Source organism: Panicum virgatum, chromosome 9N (genome assembly GCF_016808335.1).
Source record: "Panicum virgatum strain AP13 chromosome 9N, P.virgatum_v5, whole genome shotgun sequence".
Taxonomy (NCBI): domain Eukaryota; kingdom Viridiplantae; phylum Streptophyta; class Magnoliopsida; order Poales; family Poaceae; genus Panicum; species Panicum virgatum.
Window position 1 is genome coordinate 62,699,726 of NC_053153.1, and position 11,265 is coordinate 62,710,990.

Sequence of the window (11,265 nt, forward strand, 5' to 3'; positions counted from 1 at the left end):
GCTATGTAACCAATTGTTGCACACGGTTTTCTTCCTACCACCGATCTGATTTTACTTCGAAGTTCAAACACAGTCTTGAGATTTCAAAAATCAAGTATCTTCTATTCAACAGTTTTTGCTATAGGTGCAAATAGACGACCCTTAGGTGCACCTCTAAGCCTTTTAGTTTAAATATTTGTACTACTTTTCCAAAATGGACCCATTTTGGAGAAGTAGTACAAATATTAAAACTAAAGAGGGTTGGAGCTGCACCTATAGGTCACCCATTTGCACCCCTAGTTTTTCCTCTCTTTTTTTCGAATGCAGTAATCCTATTTTGTTGCAATAAGTGCTCTCTATTGTTCTGACAGATTACAGATGTTTCAGGAAGGGCAAAATATTACAGACAAGTGGAATCTCAAAACTTCTTATCTATATTTTGATGCTAACTCATCAGTCCTGCAAATTATCCTGAAAGTATTCCCTCTATGATATGAAAAAAAATGTTTTTGCAAGTTCTACATGGATATACAACAGTGTGGTGATACAACAGCTATAACAGTGGGTCTCAGTCTGATTTCCTTCGGGAAAACGACTTCCGCTCTGACAAAGGGACAATCACCTCGAACATATTTCTAATCATGCCTCGGTCATATATGTTGTTTTTCACAACTGGTTCCACACTCGGTCTTCTGGACCTTACGAAGAATGCCCTCCATTTGCTTGGAGGAGTTTTGTGGGCATCGCTGTTAGCTGAGCCCATGCTGGCCTTGAGTGCAGCAGCATTTGCCTTTGCTTCATTCTCCTTTTTCATCCACATGATGTAGTCTTGCCATTTGAATGACTGAAGAAGATTGTGGGGGAGAATCCACAGGCGTTTTCTTGTATTAGAAACATCCTTCAAACTATTGTTTGTTTTATTTAAATTCATTTTCCCACTTGGTATAGCACTTCATGTCTCCTTGAGAGAGGCATCTGATATTCTGATTATTTACAAAATCTGCCTACAATGATATATGCTTCATCTAGAAAGTTATACTTTCTTTCGAAATACTAGAAGTTATACTTTTTTTTTCGAAATACTAGAAAGTTATACTTTGTCCACCAAAACAAAAAGGCATGTCTAGATAGTAAGGGAAGCTAGTCTTTGAAATGAAATATTTAAAGACTACAACAAAGAAAGGGTGGAGTTTTCATTAAACATGACACAAAGAGTACATCTTGAGAAAGAATTTTTTTACTAAATTTCAAAGTTCAAATGTTTAGGTTCAGTTGTCAATTTTTTTCTTACCTCATTGGTTGTTGTGTTTGTTAAACAAAGATGTGCATGATACGCGCAGAAACCACCAAGAAGCAATGCTAGTATAGCCAAAAATACACTCAGAAGTATCTGTGTGTTATGCAGAGCAAGCAACCACTGCAAAATTGACCAGAGTAAAAAGAAAAGATTCAGCAGAGCAGAAAAAAAAATATTGGATTCAATGTGTTCCTCTATTGTACCTGTGCAACATGTGGAAATAATCCCGAGAATGAGTTCTTAATACCATAATAAGCTGTCAAAATCCAACAACAGTTCAATACAAATGCGAAAATATAGGTCCATTAAAATAAGTCATGTTACTTAGCATAGTTTGTACTTTATATAGATTCCTCTATCAGTGAATGCAGGTCATTCATAATCGAATCAGAAATTACAGAGGCTTAGCAAGATGGCAAACAATTTCCTAAGAAGCGCTATTAGGAGAGTTTAACCCTCCAGCAAGAGAACTCAATTCTCATATGTGAATGATTAAGTTTTATTGCAGATTTGTTAGGTTGCTCATGTTGAACAAGGCAGCAAGTTCTCAAAAGGCATTGGTAACCTGTGAGAATGTAGATGACTTTCCTCTCTTTTATTTCACCAGCAAGAATGAAGCAAAGGACTACTGTGCCATACACACATAGAAGAAAATGCCTGTTATCAAAGGGAAGACAAAGTAAATAATAAAACATCTAGGGGAAAATGAGAAGACTGTCAAAAAAATGTTTGATAGTCATCAATAACAGACTTTTTAAATATTTCAGGTCAGTGAGTCACTTTGATGATCAAGTAGCTTCATGCTTCCTACTTAAGACAATTGACACAATTATGACTATAACAAAAAGGCTGTAGTGTTTGGCTAGGCAGAATAGTCAAGTGCTGACTAAATCTCCCTGATTGATTTGGCAATACAAAGATAAGATGATCTATAAGTTAGAATGAAAACCATGAAGCTACAGCACAAATAGATCAGTAATCAACACTACATCTAAACAACTGCATTTTGCACACTACAATGGAAAATTATGCAGTAGATTTCTAGAAGGCTAAGCGTTTCACATAAAAACAAAGAACAGAACAAGAAACCCTAGGAGGAACTAGGTGACTTTTTAATTAAGAAGAAATTGCCACCCAAATTCGCCTTGACGAGGACTTGAACTTAGCTGGTCTAGGAATACATTCACACTCTCAACCAATGATCCAACCTATTATAAGTTAATCTTGAAGCCAAAGTCAGATAGCATATCTATTTTGAGACGCCTATTTGTCTTTTGACATTGGTTGATGTCCTATTGTTGGTAGTTGTAGTTGGCTTGATATTTGGTACTCATAATGAAGGTACGTAGTAACATAAAGAAGCTTTAATTGGAAATCATGTTGAATTAGGAATTTTTATTTAGGCTCTAAAAGACAGGCAGAAGGTAAACATATGAAAACATAAACAATTATCTGTTAGAAATGGTATGAGCCTTTAAATTTCCCATTTAGGCCATATAAAGTTTATAAGGTAGGCTGAAAAAAAAACTGAGCAAGACTCACCAAACCAAAAAGGCCACAAAATAGCGAGTATTTTTCTCCCCAATGCAATTATTCTGTATCAACAAGGACAAATTCAGAACATAAACAAAGCAAAAGCAATACCATCAAGCAGCAAGTGTAAGTACCATCCATCCGCAATGGTGATCAAATCGAGCAACACATTTATCACATATTCTGCAGTGCTTTGCCCTGGCTGGTCTGCATATACATGGCTAACGAATCACTTTTAAGATATGAAATAAAGGTAACAGACATGATGAATATTTAAAGGAGAATGGAAGTTATTATCCTAGAGTGTTAACAAAATCAAAAGGACTTCAAAGAAATCAGTTCTATCTGTTGCACATGTGTAGGATTACTCATTGCAACTCATCCGTGAAATTCTACAGTTGTACTTAAGTAAACAGCTAATTATCATCTTACAGATTACTACTCCACTGTCTTCAGCATGCAATAATTAGCTGACGTGTTAGTAAATTATACCTAGGAATCTTGCAAGTAGAGCATTCTTTCTCCACAAAGATAATGTTGTCATATGGGTAGGCAGATACATATTGAGAGACATTCTCAGCAGTAACGGTCCCAGGATCAGAAAAGCTAGTGAGCACGAAGAGTATAGCACCAACAGCAACAGCAACGATGCTCAAATATCTGCACAATTAGACCTCTCATCATTAGAAATAGACAATGCAAACTATCCCAAATTAGTAATTGCAGTTGCAAGTTACCTGTGCCATCCACTAACATAATACCCAGGAATATACTTGAAAGATGTCTGCACAAATATAAAATATGTGACCCCAATTATGGCAACATAAAACACCTGCAGTTGAGAGAAGAAATGAAGTCACAAACTACTGATTTGGAGCTGCTGCAGACTCTAAATGTTATATGCAGTCAGAAAACACATCAGGAGAAATACTGCAAGCTCATTATGTCAAGTACTTTGTATCAGCTCAAGTGTCCAAAGATATTAGTGGAATAGTCAATACAAAAAAACTCAGTGAAAACAAGGAATCAAAATGTAAGCGGGAACTGAAGTTTATGCGAATTATATTTAAGTTTTGTCCATTCGTAATAACCACTGTGCTGCCTATTTCATTGCAGGAGTTCAAATTCAGATCGACTGTTCAAGCATGCCATTTTTACATGCCAAGTGACGCCAGAAAGCAACATATATCACTATTCTGACTTGTTCTTCTTCCAGTCCTCACTTTACCCGCCTTCCAAATCCTTTTCTCTCCGCTCCTCCTGTATTTGATAGCTCTTTCTTACCTCCCTCCTTTTACGATCTTCCTCCATGTACTCACATATCACAGCTTCACACATTTGTGTGGCGGCTGCAATCGACCAATTGTGATTGGCATGTCCCCGCTCAACAGTGCACCCATTCAACTACGTTTAGTTCACTCCAACTTAACCTCCAAATAAAGCCATACACCTCGCATATCCAAGCTGCACCAGCGAAGTAACAGAGTAACACAAACCTTTAACAATTTCACAGAACCTGAAGAAGATAGGATCCCTTCCTCAATCGGCATGTTTGGAAAATGCAGCAGGTTTACCTTAAGCATGTAACTAACCGAAACCCAAACATACTCGATCAACTACATTCTGGTTCAGAAAAAGCTCCGCATTTGCAGAGCTAAATCAAGCATCGGGGCTACCAAACAAAGCATCAATCACCAAACCCATATCGATTAACCGACGATTCCTAGCAACAATTCGACAGCTATCCATAATCAAGCAGCATCAAGCTTTCACAACTGAAACCGAAAATCCTAAAACTCTTTACTACATGCCTTTTCGTCATGAACAATTCTCCCCCATCATTGACCATTCAAGACACTTCCCCCCAATCACTGGCAATTCAAGTACTGAATGAGGTTACCACGTACCTGCAGGATCGGGTTGGGCCGGTCGCAGCAGTACTGCTCGACGCCGAGGACGAGATCCCTGGCCCCGTTGCCGCACACCACCTGCACGAACCGTCTGCGCGTGCGCGAACAACCCCTTCACTCGCTAAGCAGAGGGCAGGAGCGAAAGGAGGCGGAGGAGGGAGGCGCGAGAAACGTACAGGAGGTAGTGGTAAGCGCCGAAGGTGAGGAAGTGGTTGATGCTCTGGACGAAGGTGCCCTCGAAGATGGGCCACTGCCCGCACAGGAACGACACCACCACCAGCGCCGTCACCAACCCGTGGGCCACCAGCAGCCACGGCACCTCCATCCCGCCGCCGCCTCCTCCCCTCGCCCTCGCCGGGGAACCGCCGCCGGTGATTCTGATCGATCCAGTCAGAGGAACCGCCGCCGGACGGGGGAAACAAGGCGAAGCAACCTCTTCTGATTAGGCACCTGAGCAGGGAGACGTGGCATTTACGAGGTTTTAGGCCTGATTGGAGTGCCGATTGGTCTCCAAATCTTCGGTATGTTGGTTCAGATTTCAAGTTAATTCTCAAGATTTGAATTGCGAGCTCTCCTTTTGTTTCTCGGAGATAGTGAATTAAAATTCGGAGTTTAGGTTAAATTTGCACGAGTTAGGGGGGGGGGGGGGGCTCAGGTTCCGGTCTCCCTTTGATTGATAAAAAAAACAACGAGCGATAGTAATTAATAAATTAATGGCTCGTTTGGTAAGGCTACCAGTTTGAAAACGCTTCTGATTTTTAACAATCTTTGCTCACTGTGGCAAAAATCAGTGCCCGAAATGAATAAACCCGGTGAAGCCAACCCCCAAGAACCGGAGCCGGAGCTGTATCAAACGACATTACTGCGCTGCACGTCACAATGTCAGCACTGGGCTAGCTCGATCGCGAGCGCAGAAGATCATCGTGTTCAAAGTGTTCCCCGTTAACTCCACGATGCTTGTTTTCCCAGTTCACATTAGAGGAAAAAGCGCCGTCAAGCACGAAATTCACAGACTTTACGGGTACCACTTCCACCAGCTCATTTCTGATCATAGGACGGTTTCAACTCGATTTTATCACCCTAAGTACAGAGCCTCAGAGCAACGCTTATGGATGCGCTGACAGCGGGCGAAATGAAACGCCATCGTGGCCTGCATTTATTGCTGCTGCAGCCGCGACGGCAAGCGGCCAGTGCATGTGGCCAATAAACTGCAAGCGCAACAGAAGCGTAGCAAATGGGAGCACGCAGCGCACGCGCCGGCTCTCCAAATGGGAGCACGCAGCGCACGCATCCGCCGGCTCTCAGCCGGCGCGTCGCGAGACGCCTGGTTTCTTCTCTTTCTTGATTTCTCTCCCCGCCACCTGGGATATCGCCGGCTCCCCGCTGGTTATAATACCTGCTCTCAAATGGCAATACTTCCATTCAAAGCTTTTCTCAGCCAATGTTATCATTTATCAAGATGCCTTCATGACACTGCAGCGAACAATAATTGATCTTGCAGCCAGGGTAATTTATTACGACAGGTAAAATGTCCTTGCCAAATTGATGACATATCATTCAAGCAAAAAAATCACAAAATTCCATTAGGGTACCATCAGTTTGAAAAGCGCAAAAGCCGGTCACAAAGGGAACAGCTTGTTTCAACAAAAAGCATCGCCCATACAAGCACGTTTTACTAAAAACCTACTGATCTCTTCTAGGGAAGATTGATCAAAAGAAGGCGTTGTCTGCAGTTTCCATCCTCCCACCTTCATTCCAGAGCATCCCAAACAGCATCGTATTATCTGGGGCTGAATGAAACGCCATCTTGTAAATATGAAATTATCACACAAAAAATACAAAACAGATAAAAAAGGCAACATTTAATTTAAGAGTGAGGTGTGGACCTGGATACAACAGCTGGTCCATGCCCATCGGTGATTGGTGACATCTGAGGTTTGCACACATCTGGGCTTGGAGATCGACTACCTGACCTGTAGTGCCTGTTATTCTGAGGACGCGGAGAGTACGAAACCCCAGGCAAGTAATTGCCACGGCTGTCCCGGCCCCTACAAATAGTTAAAGTTCAACTTCCTGAGTATTGATGACACGCAAGAGACAAAAGGTGCAGTACATCAAAAGCATATCATACCTAGCAAGTATAAGAACAAAGTAAAATCATCAGCAAACTAAATTTTATATAACTGAACACTTATCAACAGCAACTGTACAGTAACACTTTTATCCCAGGACAACTGAATTAAGCAAGATATCAATTTTTTACCTGTCCCATATCAATAAAAGCTACCGACTTTGTTCCAAACATGCAATGTGCAATGCATTAAGGTGCTGGCTCAACAGAATCAACTCACTTGAAAATAACTCTTTCCCCAGGTTTCTTAGCCAAGATTATCTTTACAGTCTGGGTGACAGTACCACTTTATCTTTAACAGTAGTCCCTTTCACATTCTCCAACTCTGGAGGTCTTAGTACTTTCACTTTGGTCTTTATGCTCCAAACATCATGGTTGTCTTTTAGTCTTTTAGACTCTATATTCTTTGTTGACTGGATAATAAGCAAAACCAGAGCAACACAATTCTGAGCAAAATTCATAGTTTATGTCAAGAACATATATTATTAGATCAATCAACAATTATAAAACAATCTAACAAACCACATTGCTAATGAAACATAGCATGCTTGCTAAAAAAAAAAGAACATGACATGCACACCCAAGTGTAAACATAGGAAAGCTATGTTTGTTAATCTTGTTATTGTTGCTATATTTTGCTATAAAATGAAATTACCATTCTGCACGAGCAACAGTCATTCTTGAGTCATAAAGTCACTCGTAAGTAGTAAGAATGACTAAGGAGCAAAAAAACTTAATTAACCACTCAACAAGCAAGGTAAATTAAATTTATTGAGTCTCCATTATGCAACTTTGACCATTGCTTTTACAACAATTAACAGCCTGACATTGTATCATTGTTACTATGTTATGAAAACATTTTTCATGACAGATCGAATGATATTATTTTCATCCAAGAAATCCAAATATTTCTTCAAATGCTTGTTAAATTTGGTGGTCTGATTTCTAAAACATCATATAGTTTACGAATGAGGCTATAATTTCTATTTCCTGCTTGCTTTACCTAAATTCAAGTGAATATAGTAACCACCACGAAAGCAATGAGATCACAGGTGTTTAACCACATGGCTTGGCTTGATGGATTTATCAACCTCAAAACAAAACCTTCTACACAAGCTGAGACCCCCTCTTTCTTTGTGCTGGAAATTTCAGAAAATTTAAACCCTAGATATGCTAAAATAAAATACCTGAAACACTGCAACCAATGTAGCATATAATCCTAATGGTTTGGTCATGATAAACAGTATGTCCATAACAAGCTTATTATTATTATTATTATTATTATTATTATTATTATTATTATTATTATTATTATTATTATTATTATTATTATTATTATTATTATTATTATTTTATTTCATTTTTTATTTGGGGAGGAGGGGGGCAAGAAATACAATTGTTCCTTATGTGCCAACAATGAGGCGTTGAAAGGATCCATAAGAGTGATTGTTAACATACTAGTTCAATTAGAAATTAAATTCAAACCTGAAGTCATGCCTATCCGGAGATGGTGTGGGTGAATAAGCTGCCAGGAAAAGGATGTTACATTTTACAATAAAATGGAAGAATGTAAATATATAAATTTACGAAATGCTTTATACTTACAGTGAGAATGAGACCTTGGAGATCTAGATAGTGATCGCCTTGTGTACCTTCTGTCCATGTACCTACCACTACAGCAGAAGCACGACACAAGTTTAAGATTTACTACCACTAAGGCCAATCTAGAGAATGTATAAAGGATGAACTTACCTTATTCTTGTTCTCATGCGCATTTCTTGGGGTGTCTTTCTATTCTCTTCAGCATAAACTATTGAAATCTCTCGGCCACCTATAACTTGATGATTCATCTCTTGCTTGGCCACCGCAGCATCCTCAGGGTATCGGAATTTCACGAATCCAAAACCACGAAGTTCTCTGTAAAATTGGAACATCGACTAAGAATGAAGAAAGACAACACTTATTGTAATTCAGAAAAAGATAATTCATTGTTCCAACAGCTTGCTGTTAATTTCAATCACTAGTTAAAAAAGAACTGGCAAAGACACATAAAATAACTGTTTATCAAAGAGAGAATATACAACACAAACTCAACCATGATATCATACAGGACCGTTATCGACAAAAATAACAAGGCATTTTCATTGAGTTTTGAATCCATTTATACTATATTACCATTTACATCCAAATGGTTCAAACTAATAGTCTTCGAATGAACTTCTGAAAAGTAGTATAATGTCTAAGTTTCCTAATGGGTGTGTCCCACATAATTCACCTATTTTGTCATACCAAAAAAATTGTTTGTCTATGCACAACTATTATAGCCTTAATGAAAAGACTTACATGTGATTAAACAAAACATTGAAGGAACTTATAAAGCTATTTTCACCTGGTGTGGAAGTTTCTTGGAAGATAGACATCCTTTACAGGGCTGAATTCCTCAAATGGAACACGAATATCTTCTGGCCTGCAGCAAATGAGTAGAAAAAACAGTTCATCAAGCTGTTCTGGATTGTACATGGTGGTGCTGGCAACCTCTAAGTAAGATGGTGAAACATTTGAAATTCATAGATCTGATGACCAATATGGTTCAATGGTTGAACAAACCTGAAAGGATTGGATTTTATAACTACAAGATATGTTCCTTAACTATCATAGTATCAGTAATCATGAGCACCAGCTCCATAACTGCAACAGTAATCAATTTTCTTAAAAATCCAAAATGGTTGGAAATCCCATCCCAATACATCAAATAAAATCCCAATTAACTCAAACTGTTAAAGGCTTGAAGACAATGGCTTGAAAAGGACTGATTCAATGTCAAACTAAGAATGCACACCATCATGTGCACTGTGCAGACCACTTAGTGAATGGTTTCCAAAATCCAAAGCATCTGTCATGACTGATGGACTTGTTTCTCGCCTAGGCTCCTAGCATGTTTCAGTAAACAACCTCATTAATTATTTATGCCCATTGCAGTGAGGTTCAATCAAGCATTTATCAGCAAGTAAACAACCAAACAATCGGTCATCACAATCGAACAATTGAACCATCGTTCAACTAATGAACATCATCTGTAAGAAACAAGAAACTGTATTTGTTTTGTTGTGTATATAGCGACCATCAACATCAAGTAACACATTACAGGTCATTGGATACAAAGTGAGTCGATGACTAATTAAACTGTCCTGAGCAACAAAACGACGATGGATCATACAACTGAATCAATTCATCAATTGGATGTATTTGCATGCGGCAACAACACAATTTAAAGAGGTTATTGGGATTAACGGCTCCACAGATCGACCAAACCAGATAGCGCCGAGGCTCACGAACCCTAGGTCACAGGGAGACATAACCCCGGGGGCACGGGGGTACAAAGAGAACTCACCTGGTTGTGAGGGAGATGTTGCGGATGAGGAGACCGGACTGCGCCGACGGCCGACCGTACCCACGCCGGGCTCCGCCACCGCCGCCCCCACCCCCGCGGTAGCGGTCACGGGGGTCGTCGTAGCGCTTGCGCCTAGGAGGGCTCCGGCTGTATCGCCTCCGAGGGCTATAGCTTCGGCTCGGACTCCGGCTGCGGTAGCCGGCCATCGTTCCTCGCGGATGCTGCGCCGCCGCTGATAGAGGAACCGGCTTTCCTAGGGTTTCTACGGGGTTTGGCTCAAGTAGACCTGGGCATGGGCTGCCCGACCCGACGGACCCGACCCAACCCGTCCGAAAATAGCCCGACCCGACCCGACCCGAAGAGTTTGATGGGCGGGCTCGGGTCAAATTTTTTGACCCGGTATGACTGACGGGCCGGGCACGGGCTAAAAATTTTGACCCGAAACCCGAAAAACCCGAAGGAACCCGACATTTTACATAGGCCCGGCCCGACCCGACCCGAACCCGACCCGAACCCGACCCGACCCGACTGGCTGTCGGGTCGGGTGCGGGCTCAATTTTACAGCCCGGCCACCGGGTCGGGTCGGGCACGGGCCGCTAGAAAAAACACCGGGCTTTTTTTGGCCCGATCCGAACCCGACCCGGCCCGGAGGATGCCCAGGTCTAGGCTCAAGGGTGCTCTATTTTTTGAAGAGAGATTTGTATTTTGGATTAATTGGAACTATGCTATTGCAATTCTTAAAAATTGGAAATATAACACTACAATTTTTAATATTGAAACCATACCATCATAAGGGCATGTACAATGGTTAGACAGCTACCGTCTGTATGTGTCTAGAATACCGCACGCAGACAACAGAGCAGACAACCTGTACAATGGTGTGTCCATGTGACTGTCTACAAGCTATTTAATACATGTCTAGGCACATGAAATGTGGTGATCAAACATGTGAAATAGATCTTTGTGTATTATTTCGTGGCATACATGAAAGAATCATTTTGGATGCAAATAAATCATATGGATA

General features: G+C 40.6%; 2 protein-coding genes across 10 annotated transcripts; both read right to left on the reverse strand.

The window, feature by feature from the left end:
- Window positions 1-314: 314 nt before the first annotated feature.
- LOC120690837 (probable protein S-acyltransferase 17) lies at window positions 315-5,276 on the reverse strand. The gene is made up of 10 exons (XM_039973678.1): window positions 4,896-5,276; window positions 4,717-4,810; window positions 3,547-3,641; window positions 3,302-3,469; window positions 2,944-3,016; window positions 2,819-2,871; window positions 1,842-1,933; window positions 1,480-1,532; window positions 1,271-1,396; window positions 315-823 (listed from the first exon to the last, which is right to left on the reverse strand). Exons 1-10 carry the CDS (start codon window positions 5,042-5,044, stop codon window positions 548-550), a joined length of 1,179 nt encoding a protein of 392 aa, XP_039829612.1. The 5' UTR covers window positions 5,045-5,276; the 3' UTR covers window positions 315-547.
- A 932-nt stretch (window positions 5,277-6,208) lies between these two features.
- On the reverse strand, window positions 6,209-11,035 carry LOC120691546 (serine/arginine-rich SC35-like splicing factor SCL28). 9 transcript variants are annotated; one of them, XM_039974637.1, is made up of 8 exons: window positions 10,915-11,023; window positions 10,242-10,522; window positions 9,240-9,317; window positions 8,603-8,767; window positions 8,456-8,526; window positions 8,336-8,375; window positions 6,606-6,767; window positions 6,209-6,509 (listed from the first exon to the last, which is right to left on the reverse strand). In XM_039974637.1, the coding sequence occupies exons 2-8, from the start codon at window positions 10,445-10,447 to the stop codon at window positions 6,500-6,502; spliced, it is 732 nt and encodes a 243-aa protein (XP_039830571.1). In that variant the 5' UTR covers window positions 10,448-10,522; window positions 10,915-11,023; the 3' UTR covers window positions 6,209-6,499. The 9 variants fall into 9 exon arrangements, 4 of the variants coding, with proteins under 4 accessions (XP_039830571.1, XP_039830572.1, XP_039830569.1 ...); XM_039974638.1 differs by having other exon boundaries at window positions 6,215-6,509; window positions 8,456-8,523; window positions 10,915-11,015; XR_005682286.1 differs by lacking the exon at window positions 6,209-6,509 and adding an exon at window positions 7,071-7,296 and having other exon boundaries at window positions 6,621-6,767; window positions 10,915-11,035.
- Between the last annotated feature and the right edge of the window lie 230 nt (window positions 11,036-11,265).

What these genes read in the sequence shown, in the direction of transcription:
- LOC120690837 (XM_039973678.1), bottom strand. Translation starts at nt 5,044, where the DNA reads ATGGAGGTGCCGTGGCTGCTGGTGGCCCACGGGTTGGTGACGGCGCTG. An exon ending in TATGTTAGTGGATGGCACAG is followed by an intron (nt 3,470 to 3,546) that starts GTAACTTGCAAC and finishes CTAATTGTGCAG; the next exon opens with ATATTTGAGCATCGTTGCTG. An exon ending in TATTTCCACATGTTGCACAG is followed by an intron (nt 1,397 to 1,479) that starts GTACAATAGAGG and finishes TCAATTTTGCAG; the next exon opens with TGGTTGCTTGCTCTGCATAA.
- LOC120691546 (XM_039974635.1), bottom strand. Translation starts at nt 10,447, where the DNA reads ATGGCCGGCTACCGCAGCCGGAGTCCGAGCCGAAGCTATAGCCCTCGG. An exon ending in CCAAGAAACTTCCACACCAG is followed by an intron (nt 8,768 to 9,239) that starts GTGAAAATAGCT and finishes CCAATTTTACAG; the next exon opens with AGAACTTCGTGGTTTTGGAT. An exon ending in CGCATGAGAACAAGAATAAG is followed by an intron (nt 8,527 to 8,602) that starts GTAAGTTCATCC and finishes GTGCTTCTGCTG; the next exon opens with TAGTGGTAGGTACATGGACA.